This window comes from Lygodium microphyllum, unplaced genomic scaffold (genome assembly GCF_053477565.2).
Source record: "Lygodium microphyllum isolate KBCC unplaced genomic scaffold, Lygodium_microphyllum_v1.1.10 scaffold_123, whole genome shotgun sequence".
Classification (NCBI taxonomy): Eukaryota; Viridiplantae; Streptophyta; class Polypodiopsida; order Schizaeales; family Lygodiaceae; genus Lygodium; species Lygodium microphyllum.
This window is the reverse complement of record NW_028229606.1, coordinates 89,707-110,535: the sequence shown is the minus strand read 5'-3', so window position 1 is coordinate 110,535 and position 20,829 is coordinate 89,707. Positions and strand designations below refer to the sequence as shown.

The window sequence follows — 20,829 nt, the reverse complement described above, 5'->3', positions numbered from 1 at the left end:
TCAGAGCTCATCAACTAGGGCTGAGCTGCCCCCACAGTCTCGACACATCATGTTTGTGTTGATAATACACCCTGAATTTTGTGATGATGTCTACCAATGGTGTGTACAACCTTAAAGGCTACAGACTGCTTGTATGTACCATTTTTTGGGCATTCTCATCTAGGACTACAACAGATTGCATCACCACTGTGCAGCACAAAAGTTTTCTTCAACAATAGACTCCTTAAACAATAATTGGCTAAGTGATTTACTAAACCCAAAGCTTGGTTATGCATTCCCTTATTTTCAACCTTCAAGAACAATGTCAATCAAAAGAACAACTCAACCTACCTCCTTCCTTGCTAAGAAATGCCTCCCAATTTTTGCTTAAGTTTGTGCCCACAAATGTCCTGTAACATTGAGTGCAAGATAAACTCAAACTTCTTCTTTTTAACAATATCATCGACAAAAATGTAAGTTTCATAATGAAATTACATTATCTACATAAACCACCATCTCAAGTCATTTCTTTAATTTGACCTCATTACTTTTTGTTTCCAAAGAAGAGAAAGTTCTATTTGTAACACCTCAGAGAAGATCCCCCAAAGGTAAAATACAAAAAGTACAAAGAACCCTGTATAGAGTAGCTAAGTACAGGGTTGTCTCTGTACATAGTACAGGCTGATTCGACCCTATATAGAGTAGCTAAGTACAGGGTTGTCTCTGTACATAATACGGGCTGATCCGTACAGTACGGTAGAATACGTATTAGTACAATTTCATACGAAAAACATAGGGTATTTTTGGCCACCCACCCCCAAACCCCTTTTTTTCAAGAATCAACCTTCCACACACACACACACTCTCTCTCTCTCTCTCTCTCTCTCTCTCTCTCTCATATGAAACATGGAACACCACACCTCTCTAAACATCCCAATTACCACTTTGTAGAAGACACCTCACACATCTACAGTGGCTCTTTGCAAAATAGTTTACATACATTGGACTTGAGCAGATCATTGGAGGAATGTACAAGGGACTTAGCATAAGCCCGTGCATAGATAAGTTATGTATGCCTTTCCACGCACCCTACCTTGATGTAGACCCACACACTCCTACTCCCCAAAATAGCTGGTATGATGATGAGTGTGGAATTACTTGGGCTAGCTTACAACTTACAGAGAGAAGTGGAGCTAGGCACTCAGACACATCATCAAGCAAGGGCATTCTTCAAATGCCTTGTGCGGAAGAAGAAGTAAGACTACTTGGCAAAAGTAAAAACAGAGATATATTAGTTATTTTGGGACGAGATAGCAAGAGTGCATGAAAGATGTTTCATGGAAGTGGAGCTAGGCACTCAGACACCATCATCAAGCAAGGGCATTCTTCAAATGCCTTGTGCGAAAGAAGAAGTAAGACTACTTGGCAAAAGAAAAAACAGAGATATATTAGTTATTTTGGGACGAGATAGCAAGAGTGCATGAAAGATGTTTCATGGAAGACAACCCCCCATGCAGATTACATCACCATGACTTGTGTGGGCTTATCCTTCTGCAAAGCATCCTCACAATCCTTTAAGAACAATATGCCCTGCATACGATCTTTCCAAAGATCAAAACCCTGACCATCAAACCGTTTGATTTCCATCAAACTCTTAATGTCAGAACTGGAAGAAGTTGCAGCCATTTTTATCACAAACACAAGTGTAAGTGCACTATTCTGCAAGAGCACAAGCTGAACCAGCAAATACACTGCTGTTCTTGCCCAACCAGCAATAATCCTTTGCTGTTTTTACATAAACCAGCCGCTGCACAGACAAATAATGCAGGAATTTATCAAATTCTGCATAAAATCCCAAATTTCCAGGTCCAAATGTGCACAAATGTCAGCCAAACTGACTCAGCTGAGCAAAATTACATCAATGCATGAAAAACCCCAATTTTTATTGGTCCAATGCCAAGAAATTTTACTCGGATGAGCAAAATTCCAACAAATTTGGCAAAATCCCCATGTTAATTGAGGTTAATGCGCACAATGTCTGCAATTTCTGACATAGATGTCACTGTCGAGCATAAACAGCATCAAATTTGGGAAAAGCCCCAAATTTCCAGGCTCAAATTTACACAAATCTGAAAACTGTGCTTCCACGCGGGAACCCCCGTCAGTAAGGGGCTGCTTGCAGGAAATTTAAAAAAATGAAGGAAAAATGCCTGAAAAAAGTGACGAATCTGCTACCGTTGACCAGCCGCCTGCTGTCGTGACCTGGAAACTGCCGCCTGATCCCACGGAAGCTGTCGCCAGCCTGTCGCCTGATCAAACACGACCTGTCCTGCTGCCGCCTGATGAAAAACGACCTGTCCTGCTGCCGCCTGATCAAAAACGACCTGTCCCTGCCTATCAGGTCAAAAACGACCTGTCGCCTAACTGAATCTGCTATCGCCTGTCAAAAACGACCTGTCCTGCTGCCGCCAGGTCAAAAAACGACCTGTCCCTGCCTGCCAGGTCAAAAACGACCTGTCACCTAACTGAATCTGCTGTCGCCTGTCAAAAACGACCTGTCGATTTCGCGCGAGCGAAACACTGGAGATGTCTCACCCGGACTCCGAGGAGCGCGAGCACCTTAACCTGGCTCTGATACCAGTTGCTGGAGAGCGTGGGTAGCGGAAGCGTGAGGATTTGCAGCAGGGAAAATGTGCAGGTTAGTGAGAGTGAGAGTGACGAGCTGATTTTGGTGTACCAACAATGTGTTGGTACACAAAGAATAAAATGTATTTATACTTAGGGCCCGTAAGGGTACATTCACATGTACAACATAACAATACACGTGTAAAATACACGGAGGTGAATAAAGGACCTTTACATCCCAACATCTTCTCCTCTTGGAACTTGATTTCAGCAGAGCTTCCGCAGCACTTGCACCTTCTCTTCTCCTCTTGGATGCATGCAAAGTGATGCTTCTTTCACCTCCCCCACACCCAAGGAGAGCCTCCTCTTTTATAGGCTTTCAAGAGCTTCTTTTCTTGGAGAGAGACTTAAGTGCCAAGATTGGAAAGGTTGATCTTCATGCAAGATGTGGCTGTTCCAGGACCTACTTTGCAACACCAATTTCGAGATATCTCTCTGTGTGTTGCTCGGATGAAAAAAACATCCAACACAAAAGTTGTAGATCTCGTTGTTTCCGATAATCCTAGCCGGCTGTTTTTAGAGATCACCTTTTTATCACGAGATATTTTAAAAATTGATTCACCATGTCTATTTTAAGAAAAATAGCTTTTTAAACTCTCCTCTTAACTTATGGTCCATGAAACCAACTTGAGCCATAGATAAGGAAGAGTTCATTAGATCGCCTTGGGCCTCAACCTTAAGATTGAATTCCACACAAAAGCTTGTGTCATTTTAGACCTTAGAAAAAGAAAATCACTTCTCTCCTCACTTCCAGAGGATCACGTCTCTCATCTTTCTTAATGAAAGAAAAGACCTTAAACCTTGACTTGTTAGGGAGAGGATGACCCCAAATGAATGCAATGCTCATTACACACAAGAACGTTCTCAGGCGTCTATAAATGCACACATAAATACATATACATAATGCTAATGCACTTCCTCTTCTTAGAACTCAATCCATCTTCATTTATGTGTAACTCCTTGGTTCTTGTATACACTCTTACACTTGCCAGACACTTCTTTTTCCCTTTCATAACTTGTACTGCCTGTACTAGATATCCCCATCACAGTGCTCTAATCACCCCATTAAGTGATGCACTAGGAATAGTGGTCTTTAAATGGTCTCATGGCCATGCTAGATCATCATCAACACTTAAAGAAAATTGAGTCATTAATTTATTAACATAAATTTATTAAATAGAGAATACGTATTAAGCAATCAATTTAGTGACACTATAGATGGAGACTAGTAGATGGACAAATACTCCAACAAAGGATAGGACTTGTAAGTTTTGTGACCGAGAGCCTGAGACAAAGACACATTACATATGCAAATGTACAATATACTATGATATATGAGGATAGTACCACTACCTTTTCCGTGATGTCTTTTGGACCTCTTTGTCATGTCATGGAGTACAAGAATTAGAGATGCCTAGGTCTTTTCCTCCTAGAGTTCCAAAGGCACCGCATACTACTACTCTGAGACAAGAGGCCCTAGCTCACCTAGAGGAATCCAGAAGGAGAGCAATGAAAGACTTTTTTCACAGATGAGACCCTATTGACACTACTAGCCCAGCAAAGATAGAGCCGCCCCACTAGACACATTCCATTCCACATTGTGGAAGTGCCCTCTCCTGCCTCCTCTCAAAATAACACGTATACTTTGATGCCATGTCAAAATAATAGGTATGCTCTAATACCATGTCAAAATAAAACACTAAGAGAATAAGAAACTCAGAGAAAACACAAAAGAAGAAGATCACAAACGATTTATCACTAAATCGTGCTAAGTAAATCAAGCTAATACGGCAGAATTGAAGCTCTGAAGATGATTGCACTATCCTATCTGATCACGTGCTAGTACCTAAAGGGAATCTGCACTGTAGAGGAAGAGAAACACAATCATCTAGGCAGTAGGGTATAGAAGGTATTGTTGAAGATGAAGAATAACTATCAAGGGAGCGAAACGCAGTCCTATGGTCCCATCAAAGTCGCAAAAGAAGATCACCAGCTATGGACGAGAACTCCGGAGGATGAGAATCATAGGGCAACTTGCCAAATGAAAGAATCTAACCCTAGCAAGACCAGAAACTGCAAAATGCAACCTAGATAGAATAGCAGGTGCCTTTCGGAGGCAAAGCCAATGCCGAGAAGTGCCCTGACACCAAAACATAGCTTGGGATGATGGCGCTTGGTGATGAGGAAGGCAGCCTCTTGATGGAGCAGTCAAATGTAGCAATAGAATGCAGCAGTAAATAAAACACTGCAGTAAAACATAGCAATAGAACGTTGCAATAAAATGCCACAGTAGAATGCAACAATAGAACACCGTAGTAAAACAGCTAGTGGCAATGGATGCAAATGCCACAAACTATAACATCTGAAGGATATGTTGGGAATAAAGGGCCATCGTGCCTTTTATATGTGTTTGGGTGTAAACACACCCTTAGTACATTCGTACTTTCATATATATATATCTATCTAAAACCTAAAGAGGTACACACTCGATTGTACCCACAAGTTGTGTTCACACTCTCTCTCAACTCTGCACTCCCTCTCTCACTCTCTCTACTGCTAGTAAACACTACATGTCTCAATCCTCGAGCCTCTCTGAGCTCAAAAAACCGGTATCAGAGCGGCAAGGAGTGCACGCTTCTCGAACGAAGCAGTTGGCAGGTGCAGGAGAGTCACAGGCACGCTCATGTGTAGGAGAGGCAATCGACAAGTGTAGAAGAGGCAGTTGACTGGTTCAGACTGCAGAGCGGGTAAGTCAAACGAGCTAGCGACACCAACGTGATGCAAACTTGACTGGAGGCGTGGACAGTCAACGACCAGTCAAGCGGGGGAGCAGGTGTGCAGCAGCATGCGACAGGACTGTGTGATGACCAGTTGGCGGACAACGACCAGGCGTAGGCATAGACAGTCGACCACACGAGACTGCAACTAATGAGATAGCGGGACCAGCGAGCAACTTCACAGGCGACCAAGCTGCGACCTACATGGCGGGTCAATGGACCCCCCTCCCCCCGTCACGTTCCTTTTTTTTTAACAAAAAAGGGAAAATCAGTTTTCTATTTTACCCCTCTTTCTTGACGAGGGGTCACGCACGCAAGCACAATTCGCAGATTTATGCAAATTTAGGCCTAGAAACTTAGGGCTCTTCTAGATTGAGTGTTGTTCATGCAAAATTGAGGCATCTGCGTCAGAAATTGCAGACATTGTGCGCGTAATCGTGAGTGGTTCTCTGACTATACAGGGGGTCGACATGGTGTTGTCCATCTTGGGGACAACTATGCATGTGACATTGCAAGTATTAGCAGTGTGCAGTTGCACTTTCAGCATGGTTCTGTCTTCACATTTTAGCATGTACGGCATGTACCTCAGCTCAAAAAGAGCTTGATTAGCACAGGGCAGCTAGATGACGATGGATTTCATACCAGCTTTGGTGATGGAAAATGGAAGATCTGTAAGGGATCTAGAGTGATTGCCAGAGGTTGTAAAAGTGATACCTTGTATCCTCTCCATATATCTAGTGTGAGCGATCATGTTGCCGTGACCGAGCAGCCAAGTATTTCTTTGTGACATGGCCGGTTGGGACACATGAGTCAAACTGGAATGAAAGTGCTCTCTTGTTTGGGTTACTTGCCTTGTCTTCATTATGCTGATTTTGAGCATTGTGATCATTGTGTTTATGGTAAACATGCACAGACGTCTCATAAGAAGCCTCTTTCCCTGAAATCTTCTCCTCTAGAGTTAGTACATTCCGATGTATGTCAAATGCCACGGTTAACTTTAGGGGGAAAGAAATACTTTGTCACCTTTGTCAACGATGCTACACGGAAGGTATGGGTTTACCCTATTCGTAGCAAGGATGAAGTGCTTGACAAGTTTAAAAAATTCTTGACATTGGTTAAGAATCAAACTGATAAGACACTTAAGTGTCTTCGCTCTGACAATGGTGGGGAATATGTGTCCAAGGCCTTTCAGGCATTTTGTGACAGCAAAGGGATAAAGAGGGAGCTCACTGTCCCTCATAATCCACCCCAAAATGGAGTTGCAGAGCGTATGAATCGGACCATATAGGAAAAGGTACGTACGATGTTGTCTCATGCTGCACTAACCCATGGTTTTTGGGTAGAGGCTGTTATGACAGCTGTACACTTGATTAATCGGTCACCAAACAGATCTTTGGGGAGGAGAGTTCCCCAAGAAGTGTGGTCGGGCAAGCCACCTTCATATGCTCACCTGAAAGTGTTTGCCTGTGAAGCTTTTGTGCACATTCGTAAAGAAAAATGCAGCAAACTTGAGCCAAAGTCCTGTAAATGCATTTTTCTAGGATATGGTGACGAGGGTGAAATGGGATATAGATTATGGGATCCCGAGAAAAGTAAAGTAGTACACAGCAATGATGTTATCTTTGGGGAAGATCGCATGCATAAACAGCCCGAAAACACTGAGGAGGTCCATAGGGTTGTATTCCGAGAAAAAATAGCTTTTGGACAGCAAAATGTGCCCGCTGTACAGCAGCAAATACCTGCTGTAAATGACCTATAAATGAAGAAAATAATGCTGGAAATGATCAGCCAGCTATTGCCCATGATAATGAGCCACTACACGTGCAAGAACAGCCAGAACAGCAAGCTGTTAATGCTAATTTGCAAGCTGAAATGCCAGGACAGCAACCTAAAAATGCTCAACAGCCAACAAACAATGATCATTGGGTGAGGAGATCGTCTAGGGCTACTAAACAACCTGATAGATTCATTCCTAGTGTAAACAATGTGGCTGATTATGTCATGTTGACAGACTGTGGTGAACCGTCTTGCTTCAAGGAAGCAATGGATAGACAGGACAGCAAGAAATTATATAAAGCCATGTTGTCACTTCTGGTTCCTCGCCAAAGTACAAAGCAAGATTGGTTGCAAAGGGATACAAGCAAGAACATGGAGTTGACTTTGATGAGATCTTCTCTCCTATAGTCAAGATGACTACATTGAGAACCATTTTGGGCTTGGTTGCAGCTGAAGATATGGAGCTCATAAAGATGGATATAAAGACTGCATTCTTACATGGTGATCTGCATGAAGACATATATATGTAGCAGCCTGAAGAGTTTGTGGCAAACGGGAAAGAGAAGATGGTATGTAAACTCAAAAGGAGTTTGTATGGGATGAAACAAGCACCAAGAGAATGGTATCATAAGTTTGATACATTTATGCAGCCTCAAGGTTTTCATAGAAGTCAAGTGGATCATTGCCTGTACACCAAGAAGGCAGCAGAAGGCAGCCTCATTATCTTGGTTTTGCATGTTGATGACATGCTAATTGCTGGCAGGGATACTCATGCCTTGGACTCACTGAAGCAAAGTCTTCATGGCAGTTTTGACATGAAGGATCTTGGTGATGCAAACCACATTCTTGGCATGCGAATACTTAGAGATACGTCAAAAGGATTACTCTATCCATCTTAGCATGAGTATATCTCCAAGGTTTTGCAGCGTTTCAATATGGAGGGGGGGAAATAATTGGGGTTCCATTGCCTCCATATGTGAAACTCAGTGCAGAGGACAGCCCTACATTTGATGATGAGAAGACTGAAATGGCCAAGATATCATATGCTTCAACTGTTGGTAGTTTGATTTATGCTATGGTTGCTACACGTCCTAACATTGCCTTTGCAGTGGGAGTGGTTAGCAGATACATGGCTAACCCTGGTAAAAAGCATTGGGAAGCAATGAAAGATATTATGAGATACCTCAAAGACACAAAGGATTTGTGCATCTGCTTTGGAAAGCAGAAGGCATCTATTGTTGGCTTTACGAATTCAAACTGCTAGTCATGTTTACCTTCACATGAGGAGCAGTCTCTTGGATCTCCAGGCTACAAAAGTGTGTTGCATTGTCTACTACAAAGACAGAGTATGTGGCTGCCACTGAGGCATGCAAGGAGGCTTTATAGCTTTCATGTCTAGCGGGAGAGCTTGGCATTACAGAGTTACCTGTTCTCCATTGTGATAGTCAGAGTGCTATCATGCTAGCATGGAATCCTGTCTTTCATGCAAAGACAAAGCATATATAGGTGAAGTACCACTTCATTAGAGATGTACTTAACAGCAAGAGCATTGAACTTGTCAAAGTGCATATAGATAATAATCTTGCAGACCTTCTTACGAAGGGTCTTCTAGCAGAGCGGTTTGCTCATTGCCGACAAATGATGGGAGTTGGATATATATATATATATATATATATGTATTTCAACTTTGTATGTACCTAGACTTAGTTGATTCTTTTCTCCTCTTAAGGCACATTGCCTTTAGGTGGGAGGTTGTTGGGAATAAAGGGCCATCGTGCCTTTTACATGTGCTCGGGTGTGAACACACCCTTATCACATTTGTACTTTTATATATATATCTATCTAAAAACCTAAAGAGCTACACACTCGATTGTACCCACAAGTTGTGCTCACACCCTCTCAACTCTGCACTCCCTCTCTTACTCTCTTTGCTGCTGCTAGTAAGCACTGCGTGTCTCGATTCTCGTGCCTCTGAGCTCAACAGGGTAGATGCCCACACTCTTGCACTCCACATGCAAGTGCTCGAGAAAAACTCTTGCCCAAAGCTATAGCTGAAGTGTCGGGCAAGAAGAACATGGAGGCCACCCTGCAAGAGATGCTAAAGGTCTTAACTTGCAAATACAGAGCTTCTAAAAAGAACTTGAGTACCTCATGTTTGGGCTTGTGGTTGCCTAATATGCCACTAAGATGATACTCGTTCTTTGTGGCGAGCCTAAAGATGGCTCCCATGTCACAAATGGGGAGCCTCTAATGCACCATCCATTGGGAGGTGTAGCTGTTGCTACACGCATTGGGGGGGTGAGATTGTAGGTATGTCCTTCCAATTCAAACTGAGGGCTATGGTGTAATTGTTGAAGGATAGATTCAGCCTCAGGGTGGACTGGGGTGCTCTACCAACTATCTGTCCTCCTCTAGAGCACCCTCACTCTCCAACATAAAACTTGTCCAACCACTCCAAAAGGGTACCACCCAACTACTTGTAACCCCAAGAGAACTCCAATGAACCATCTCGCCTGTGGAAGGCAGGGTCCCTCCAAGCATCTCTTGGATACCATTGTAAGGAGGACCTCCCATGCCTCCTACTACTCTGCTATGCCTTGGAACTCTCTATCATGGCCTTGCTGAACCTCTAGGATCTCTAGGTTGTTGCAGTCATCTCCACCAATCCAAGAGTTGATCTCGGGAGCCCTGCTGCAACCTCCATCCAAAAACTGGTGCATGCACAAGCATAGATGTTGAGGTCCCCTAGACATGAGTCCCCCACATCAAGTCTAATCCATAGCACCCTTTGTGCCCCAATCATCCCATGGTCTCCCATGTAGGCCAACAAACTCAGACCAATAGAGGTGCAGACACCCCCATTCCTATCATGGGCACCAATGGAGTGCTCCCAATAGGTGTGTGATCTCCCTAGAAGTACCTTCCCTACCTTCCTAGCCTGGGCTAAGGAAAGCTCATGCTCGTGTGAAGAAGTAAAATATCAATCCATCCCCAACAAGGTCTAGCTGTAGCTCTTGACAAACAATCAATTTCCTAGGATCATGTGCCCCACCATAATGGAGGTTTAAGTTCCAAAATGCAAGATGTAGACTCGTGGAAAGGCTAGTAGTTTCCAAATAGGCTCTTGTTCAGCATGGACGAGCTATAGAGGAAAAGAAACTGGGGGGCTTGCACATTTGTTTTGTTAGAGGCCTAGAGGGTGAACACCATTCCCCCATGGTATACCTCTGACATATAAGGGGGGTAATAGACGCTCCTGTTGCACAACCAGGGTATCCATAGGCCATGTTGAGCGACGGGACTTTGTCATCTGATAGAATAGTGCAGTCTAGGCAACTGGCCACTCAATCATATCCATCAGTAAGATCCACTAGGTGGGGGGGGCTCAAAAGATGATGCCTAGGCATGGGACTTCAGCCCTGCAACCGCCAATCGATGTTGCTGCCCCTCAATTTACAGACCACAAAGATCCCCACCTCTAAGGAAGCGAAAACTCTGTCTATCCCTCTACTCTCATGTATGACCATAGGGCATAGCAGAAGAACTCCTGTGTCATAAGCTGTGCTTGGTAGGGGAAAGTGTGAGGAACTAGCATAGCTGCAAAACTGGTGGCAATGTGTAGGGGGAAGGTAGGCTATGGATGAGGTGAGCTAATAGGGCTATGGGAGTGGTCGCCTCCTATGGGGAAAAGCTACGGCTAGGGGGGTTAAGGTCAGTGAGGGACCATGTGGAAGGGAGGAAGGGGCGGAGGGGGAGAGGGTAGAGGAAGCCCTACTCTCCTGCGGGGAGGGGCCCTTTGGCGAGGACCTAACTCCCGGCCCCTTGCCCTTTGCTCGCGATGTGCCTGCAATGTCCGCCTTGTCTCCTCCCCCTCTGATGCCACTAAACCCTTGTGACTCCCTCATCATCCACCTACACATCTGCCTATTGAGTCGCCCTCGCACCAAAGCGAGTACACTCCATGACCTTATTAGATTGCTGGTCATTTACATCCCACATAATTAGCGATATAGGATACAATTTGGCTACCCTCAATCAATCATTATCCCAGGTTGATCATTGGATAGTAAGTAGGGATCTCAATTTGGTGGAGGCCAAGGAGAACAAGAGGGGAGAATGCATAGAGATAATTAGAGAAGGAGAGCAAGTTGCTTGGGAGGAGTTCATCTTACATATTAGAGGATAGGAGCCTTGGTTCACAACAATGTTTGGTAAATCCACAGGCTCACTTCAATTCTCCAAGAGAGATAGGGCATGAGGAGCCATGATCTTTCTTCAAATTAATAGGTTTACTACGGATGAGTATGCTTGTGGCAAAAATAGCATAGCTGGCATCATTTCTGGCACTACTCTCTCAAATCATTCAAGGGTTCAATTAATTCTCCTCAAGAGACCCCTTTCTAGAGTCAAGATTCTAGACAACCTGTACTATGATGATGATCCCAGAGAGCCCATCACACATATTTGGGGGTCTAGATAATGGTCACATTGCTGAGCAACAGAGATTTGGATGAGAGTCTCCAAGAAATCAGTTCCTTCTTCAAATAGGAATGATAACCATAACCAAAATGACAAGGAGAGAATGGCATGATGATGAGCATAGTACACTAGGGTTTGCAAAGAAAACCCTGAGAGGATACAAACACAAGTAACCAGACATGGACTCAAACAAGAATGCAAAAAATAAAAGAAGAAGGTAGTAATGAATGAATGATGTAATACTGATAAAGGGAGCTCAAGGAGCAGAGACTATCCAGCAATTACCATCTCTCATGGGAGTGGAACAAAGGATTGTCAAAGAGTGTCATCCTCCCAGAACCAACCTTGAGTGCAGCAAACCACCAATGCTAGAGTAGAAATCTGATACAGAGAGCTAAAGACAGTAGAACAGCAGGCCAGATGTCAAAACACAACAATCTCTTTGGCTGGAACAACCCAACCCAGCAGCGTACAACCTAGGGCAATTTTTTATGTAGTGTGGAAGTTGGCATCCCAAATGCAGTCACTAAGTTATTTGAGAAGCACATAAGATAGGTGAACCTCTTATCTATACTTCAATTTTAGATTGTACACCTAGATGGGAAAAATAATGTAGTGGCTGATTCACTGTCTTGTATGCCTCAAATTTCAGCTATGAATATGGTATATCACACTAAATTGGATACTATTAAATATCAGTATGCTGCTGTTTTTGTTTGTTTTTCAGAGAAAAGAAATAATTATATGAACACACCTCAAAACAAAGTGTCCCAAGGCAAAAAACCAAGTACAAAGCAGCCCTATAAGGGACTTCTATAACAAGAATTATATAACAAGGGGATGTCTATTACAAAGCTTGAGTGAATAGCCACTCCGAGGTCTATAATGCCAAACCATGTGGGTCTAGAAGAGGAAAAAAGTGCCAAAATCCCATGTCTCGAGAAAAGCATCTCTCCTGTTCCTCATAGTCTCCGAACTGCCCTATATTCTCTCCCATCTCCCATGAAGAGTATGCACAGTCTCTACCCAAATCCTAGAGAGAGTCTCTGCAGTAGATATGTCCAAAATATCAATAGCCTCGCTACATCTTGCTGTCCATATGTACCAAGCAATAATGCTAGCTCTGAGCTCCCATATGTGACAATGCTCCTGAATCCATACTGTCTGTGAGAAATCTGGCATGAAAGTTCTGCTCACAAGCTGCCCCGAGATGAGATAAGCTTGACGCCCCCGTGCATCCTCATACCCACAAGTTGGGCCTTTGTCAATGACCCATGCAACTGTCCCCCACGTAGCAATCACAGAATCTGTACTACCATGAAACACCATCCTTAGGGCTCTCCTCTAGACCTCCTGAACCCATGAGCAATCCCATAAGCAATGCCTCTGAGTCTCCTCATGTTCCCCACATCTAGCACAAGGAATAGTGTGTCTTACTGATGCATGCAAAGGACTAATAGACATAGACGATGCCAGAGCTCCAAACAACCTTGCTAGACTCTAGCTACGACTCACAGCTAGGAGACACACACAGAGAAAGGCACATAAAGACATGTCTACTAGCAGGGCAGTAGAACTTCCAACTATAGAACAAATTCAGCACTTCAATAGAAACATTGAACACAAAAAAGTATAGCTCCTGTGCAATTACAAAAATTTCACCCACACACCAAGATAGATTGGCCTAAAAACCATGCGCCCTTATGACTTTTCTTTTAACTTTATCCCATGGACATTTGACACAAAAGATAGAACTTGGAATCCTTCAAATCTAGCAGTATGTGTGCCACTACCAGCAGGGAAACCATCGATCTTTGCACCATAGCACAGAACACGATTCTAGAAGTGCCTGGACAGCACTCTATATCAGCACAACCAGCAGTGTGATTGTGTCACTACCAACATGGGCAACCATCGATCTTTGCACAACAGCCCCAAAACATGATCTCGAACGTGCCAGGACAGCACTGTGTCAATACAGCCAGCAGTGTGCAGCCCAAATCTGATGCCTCATGACTTAAAGCAGTTCACATGCAGCCAATCTTCTCTCAGACTGATAAAGCAGCCTTCACAATGGCCAAGACAGCCCCGCCCACAGCCAAGATAGCCACAAACTTCCATCATAATCAGGAAACAACCACAACTGCTGTCAACACATCATATACTGTCAACTTAGCCTCGACTGCTTCCAGGACAGCCTCATCAGCATCCACACAGCTTCCCTTCAGCCAGGACAGCCTTGACCTTATTTGGACAGCCATGTCTTCTTGCAGAACTCCCACAATTTGCTCCTAGCTTTGCACAAAGTACAGCCACAACTATCCCGCCTTTAGAGACTAGACTTGCTCAAAATAATTCTAGCTTTTCTTTCATATAAAACTAAGAACACAACAGTAAAAGCTACACATAGATTTACATGAGCTCAGTATTTAAATTATCAATTTTTAAAGGATTAAAATTAAAATTCAAAAATCAAATAAAAAATTATTCTTAATCAGATAAATGTGATCCACATGCTGCCAGTAACCATCCGATGCCATATTGCCAAATCATCATTCTGAGAACCAGGTCATGTTCACAATTAGATGCATCTTGGAATCCTCTTTCCACCAATTTACATATAGACTAAAAATCTCATTCGTGGTCCAACCTTGACTCCCAATACTTCATTGTTACATCATGTACACCTTTTATCTTGTTACCCTCTACTATTACAAGTTTGGGTTATACCCTGACACATTATGTTTAGGAGATAGTGCACAGTCAAATGACTTGCAAAATTACTTAGGGTTGTAACACATGTTGCTAGAGCAAAGATAGATGCAATGAGATAAGCTAGGCCAGAATACAAATATTGTGTGTGTTCCTAGTGAACTCAGACTGGTGACAAATTTAATAGAGACTTCTCAAACACTCTAGACTAGGAGTGCAGAGACTGAGAGAGCTAATGGATCCATAGTGGAGGGCCCTCATGAGATTGGACAGGTGGCTACAATGCGCTACAGACCCCTCACTTACTAGAGAGAGAAAGAGATGGTTTGGGAGAGTACCAAGAGGATGGTCACTAAGAGCATGAGCACACATTTGATAGCTACTTTCGCGGAGGAGGAGCTTGCAAAGGCACTTGTAAACTTGCCTTCAAGCAAGTGCCTAGGGTATATGGATTGGACAAGGCTTTCTTCTTGAGTTATTGGGGCATTCTCAACACATGCCTTATCATAGCTCTCCAGGAGATCATGGTATCAGGAGACATGCCAAACAGGCTATCCAAGGGATTGATCCACCTCATTCCCAAGGATAGCAGATACAAATTCAAAACCACACAATTAAGACCAATCACATTGCTTGGAACTGCTAATAAAATTGTTGCAAAGGTGATTAGCCTTAGATTTGTCCCCTTTGATGACACATATTATCCACCCCACTCAAAGGAGTTTTGTTCAAGAGCATCATATCCTAGACAACATCTTCACCTTCTAGGAATCCAACATTTTTCAAGAGATCATCGGTAGAGATCTAGGGAGGAGTTTTGACGTTAGATTTGTAGTTGCCATCATTAGACCTCGAGATCTGTTTCATCTGGCCTTCACCAGCTAGCACCATCCGCAGTTGAAGAAAAGATGAGGCAGCCTTTTCTCCTCAACCATCACTTAAGATTAGAGTGCGGCCACACCCTTGGACAAAAGACCCATCTTTCTTGGGGAGATTCTCCACACAGATCCATTCTTGGTGAAAGAGTGGTTTGCTTTTCGGGATTTGTTGTACAAGACTCAAAAATAGAGACTGCATGGCCTTGGAGCTGCCGAAGCTATGATAGAGACTGTGATAGAGGGAGTTCCTCCAAAGTGTAGCATAAGTATGTGCACATCTCAAACTTGGATAGGTCTCTTCTCTAGAGGGGATATCCCATGGGGGAGGTTGCAGCCAGCAGAGAGAGGATTTTCACTTTTGAAATGGAGGACAACTGACTTATGAGAGAACACTTGGAGTACATAGAGTTCACAAGATGCTCCCAACAAAGGATTAGAGTAGTGGCACACTATGATGGAAGATGGTACATTGACCCAGACCCAATAACATGCATGATGGTGAAATGGAGACATTGGAGCGACTAGAGGAGGAACCTACTAGAGGAGAGACCCATTTCTCAATAAACCTTGCAATGTAGCCTTCTTTGGCTACACCAATAGGTTAAGGACAAGGATTCAAATGAGTAGGATCTAAGGAGAGCCAGTTGCTACTCAGCATAGCACAGACAAGTTATCTCAACACCTTTTTTTATAGAATTTTGGTGGAGATTGGAGGATAGCTTCAAACCCAGGAAGATGCCTCTCTTCCCATGGCTTGTAGCTCCAATTAGCACCACATATGTCTAGCATTACAGCCCACCAGATCGATGGTTCACTCAACTGTTGCATTTTGATGTACTTAGTCCCTCACAATGCCTTTTTTGTCCTTTGTATTTTACCTCCGGGATTTCTCCCAAGGTGCTATCAACAGATTTTTCTTTTCTTGGAAAGAACAAAAGAGGCTAGTGGAGATGCTTGGTGAGACATGTCAGCCTCCTCATGCTGGAGAAGATGCTACAATAAAGGTACAATAGAATAATTATATTCTGTTTAGAATTTCTTTCATCTTTCATCACTCCATAAAGCATATTTCATTGATCCAAATTTTTGAAACTCTTCTACATACATTCTTTTGGTTCTCATTACACAAAGAACATACTTTATTGCAACTTGCATTGTATGAAATGATCCAATCCTACAATCTATCTCCACCTTTAAACACAAAAACCAGCTAAAATGGTTCAATTACACTCCGAATCAAGTTCCAAAGAGGCCTATAATGATGATCTAGGACATATATTGTTTGAGCTTTAAGGAATAGCCTTTCTTGGTTCTGCAACAACAGCGAGAGGAAGATCAAAAACTGTGTTGATCCAATACAAACTCTCTAGTCCTTCAACATCAGTGCTATCCATCCATTTGATGTGACTCGTGAGAAAGAGCTTCTTCACAGCTAATAACCAATTTTATAGCAAAAGGACACAAAAGTATGGAACCTTTAAATGTCACAAGATCCAATCCTCAACATAAATGATCCCCTTTCCAAACATATTCATGCAGGATTTGTGTACAAGCCGCTAACATTTTGGTCCAAGGTTGCTATCCCTTAGTAAATTTCTGCAACAAGCCAATTTGTAAGCCAAAACATGATAATGAAAGTTAAGAACATCCAGTCCAACATGAGATTTTGAACGGGCAGCCTTTCTCACAGCCAAAAGTCTAACACCTTTCTTGTGTCTCTCAGTTTTCTACTAGAACTCAATTGCATCTGTGGTAGGAAAAACTGTATCTATGCATGACAAGATTGTAATATTCTCAATTGAACATGCAGCAGCCATGTAGACAGCTTCTATTGTGACCACATTTGACCTTCCATTTATCCAAGCCCCAGCTTGAAATCTGTTTGAGGGTGACACACACACATAAAAGTCTTCAAGTACATATACTAACTTGTAGTCAGTGAGGCCAAGGCAAAGACAGATGTTGACTGTGTCACTTTCGTTGCTGCCCATATCAAGGGTTTCATATCCTCCATACTGCACAAAGCCATCAGTCTTCAGATTAAGGCTGTAATCCTGGACAACTAGAACAGTTAACTGCTCAACCAAAGCCATAAGCTTTATTCTGCTTGCACTCATGTGTCCAAAAATACAATTTTGCAAATAGTTTGAAATTAAATGTCTCATACTCGAAACTTGGTAGCATTGAATAAAGATGGGTTTGCTGCCAAACGGTCCTCCCATATCTGTGACGAATTATTGAATGAGTCCATTACTGCCAATAACAACAAAAAGGTTGGAAAACATATACCTTCTGACACAATCTGAGAACACACTAACTTTTCCAATGGCTTGTTCAAGCTCTGGAACAGGATGAGGAACTCTATCATACTTAGAGGCAAAATCGACTCTCAGCTGCACAAATAGAAGCAGCAAACAAAAAACATGAGAAGGCAATACGCTTGAACATGTTTATTTTATAAACCTATCACTTTACTTGAGATTTAAATATCATAACAGATCGCACAACATATGTACAATTTGTAACCTCATTAATTGGTTTTTTCATACGCCACTGCATAAGCAATTTGACTTCACCAATATAAGGCTAATTCACCAACAATCATACTTACACAAGGTTCCCTTAAGAACAATTTTCACTATAAAACAGTTCCCTGCTGCTCGATATGATTGGAACTAGACGTTATTACAAGACTTGAGGATTCAGTTGCTTAGCTTAAACTGATCCAGGACATTATGTTCTGACCAATTTATTTTAGGAATGACACACTGGAATGTCAGCTAGGTGGAGTGTTTATGGGTACACCAAATATGCGACCAAGAAAATCAAGTTCTTATGGGAGAGAGTTCAACTGGTGCAGGATCCAGATCTCTATGCGACCCAATACATTGATTCAGTTGCAAACTACCAAGGAAGCAGACCCATTCTACAGCTCCATAATGCAGTTGCTAACAGCCTGAGCAGTGAACTGGGTCAAAGGCAGTTAGAAGTAGACTGGCTTACAAGACTCAAACCACTTCCCATAGACTTTGTTCCTAGAGAAAGCACACATTAGAGTTGTCCATAAACTAGACCCCATTAGTTTGGTGATTTTTAGGTTTCCCTTGCTGCTCAGATGCAAGATGACTAAATCCATGATCCTCAACCACTTTATATTTCTCACTTCCTGACCTATATTGAAAATAAAACCGCTCCTGACTTGCACAAGAACCTTTAGGATGTTGTTCTGACTAGTTTTCCCATTGAATAGTTTGCTATTCAAGAAGTACATTTCCAACCAATCCTCTAGAGTGCTCTTTATACCCTTCCGTGATGATTTCCACATCAATCTCAAAAGAGGGACCACATATGGATTTGCTTAAAAAATAGCTCTTCCTCACCATCCTCAATTTCTTCTACCAAGTTGATGGCTCCCACCTTGCCAGCTTATTCTAAGTCTTGAATCTTGTAATTTGCTTTTCATCACAGCAATGAGGTGCTATAATAGCTGAAGCCCTCTCTAGTGGCCTCCTCCTATATGCCCAATGTCTCCATCCATCTTCCATACAAGTTTGAGGGTTTGGGTCAAAGTACCAAGCCCTATCACAATGAGCCACAACTCTAATCCTTTGTCGAGAGCATCTTGTGGACTCTAACTGATCTGGATCCTCTCACCTAAGTCTGCCATCCATCTCTACTGAAAAAGTAAACACACACACTCCACTAGTGGCTACCACTGCAAGAAGGATATCTTCTCTAGTAAGATCCCTATCCATGTCTGATCTCTCACTGTCATTCCTCCATTCTGTGAGATGTGAGAGGATGCATAGAGATCGAAGCTCAGCTGAGACTACAGTTGACAGTGAAGAGAGTGTGTGAGAGTGAAGACATGACTCCCAATGCAATAATCAAAGAGTGTAATGTTCAAGTACAAAGTACAACCTTAAACCTTAGGGTTGCTGAAGTGTGTTCACACCCGAAAGGTATAAAACACGATAAGTGCCCAAACTATGTAACATGGGCACATAAAATAAAAGAGAATAAATCTATGGGGAAAAACCTTTCGTAAGGAGAGTAAAAAGTGCCCCAATGTTCTACCGAGGATCACCAACACTCCTCTACGAGTGTAGGCATGAGTCAAACTCAACAAACCCCCCTGGAGTAAATGGTGATCAATATACAAGGATCATCCACCAAAAGAGATCAAATTTAAAGCATTGCAGAATGCTTCAAATTTGTCACGAGGAAGAGCTTTGGTAAAGATGTCTGCCACATTACTGGTGGTAGGACAGTAGACAAGGCTGATATCTCCTACATGTAGCCTCTCTCTGACAAAGTGATAGTGAATCTCTATGTGTTTCGTGTGTGCATGAAACACTAGGTTCCGTGCCACTGCAATGGCACTCTAACTGTCAATAAACAAAGGAGTAGGCTCCGTGACAGATACATCAAGATCTGCCAACAAGCGTGTAAACTATGTGCATTCAACTGTAGTAGTGAAAGCTACCTTGTATTCACCTTCACATGACGATGTGGCAACCGTGGATTGTTTCTTGCTAAGCCAAGAGATGCAAGATGAGCTAAGAAAGAAACAATTACCACTAGTAGAGAGACGTGAATCAAAATCACGAGCCCAATCTGATTCACTGTAAGCATGTAATTGCAATGGTCTCCCCTTGGTATAAACCCATCCAAGAGTCCTGGTATCCTGCAAGTAACGAAAAACACACTTCATAGCTTGCCAATGTGACATGCATGCCTGGTGCATATATCTACTCAGGGCTGAAACTGCAAACTAAATGTCTGGCCTTATGTTGCATAAGTAAATGACACGTCCAACTGCTCGAGTATACATATGGATATCAAACAAATCACTATCACCATGCAAGGACAGCTTGAGTCCAATGTCCATTGGTGTACAAATTGGCTTGCAATCTTGTAAGCCAAACCTCTCAAGAAGTCTACCAATGTATCTAGACTATGATAATACAATGCCTCTAGCATCATGAATGAACTGAATGCCCTAATAATAGTGCAAAGGCCCTAGGTGAAACATCAAAAAAAGTTTGATGCAAACTTTGTTTGAATACTGAAATTTGATCAGCATGTGTCCGTGTGAGTAGAAGATCCTCAACATAAAGACATATGACCAGCAAGGATCCCCCCTATTTACATACGTAAAGTATAGACTCTAATGAGCTCTTAATGAACCCTTGGCTAAGTAAAAAGGTATCAATTTTTGCATACCATGCTCGAGGAGCTTGCTTCAAACCATACAAAGCCTTTTTTAGCTTGCATACCAAGTATTCCGATCCCACAACTGCAAAACCAATGGGCTGATGTATATAGACTTCTTCTTGAAGTTTCCCATGTAAAAATGTAGTCTTAATATCAAGTTGGCGCACAGTCCAACCATAATGGGCAGCCATAGCAACCATAGACCAAATGGTAGTCATGCAGGATGTAGGGGCAAATGTCTGCCCATAGTCAATGCCTTTCTTTTGTGTGTAGCCTTTGGCCACTAGCCTGGCCTTATACTTGTCAATGGATCCATCTGCATTCCT

The 20,829-nt window shown here is 42.6% G+C and overlaps 1 protein-coding gene across 3 annotated transcripts in view; it reads right to left on the bottom strand.

Annotated features, from left to right (window-relative positions):
• The window catches only part of LOC148008596 (nudix hydrolase 9-like), an 85,265-nt gene that overhangs the window by 26,034 nt on the left and 38,402 nt on the right, over positions 1 to 20,829 (bottom strand). For 2 of the 3 annotated variants that reach the window (XM_087674186.1, XM_087674183.1), the window contains exons 2-5: positions 17,605 to 17,679; positions 17,454 to 17,510; positions 17,216 to 17,301; positions 331 to 389 (exon numbers count right to left, since the gene is read on the bottom strand). In XM_087674186.1, the coding sequence (XP_087530312.1) occupies positions 331 to 389; positions 17,216 to 17,301; positions 17,454 to 17,510; positions 17,605 to 17,679 (277 nt within the window). Of the gene's footprint in view, positions 1 to 330; positions 390 to 17,215; positions 17,302 to 17,453; positions 17,540 to 17,604; positions 17,680 to 20,829 lie in introns of all 3 variants that reach the window. The other variant, XM_087674185.1, reaches the window with a different exon arrangement.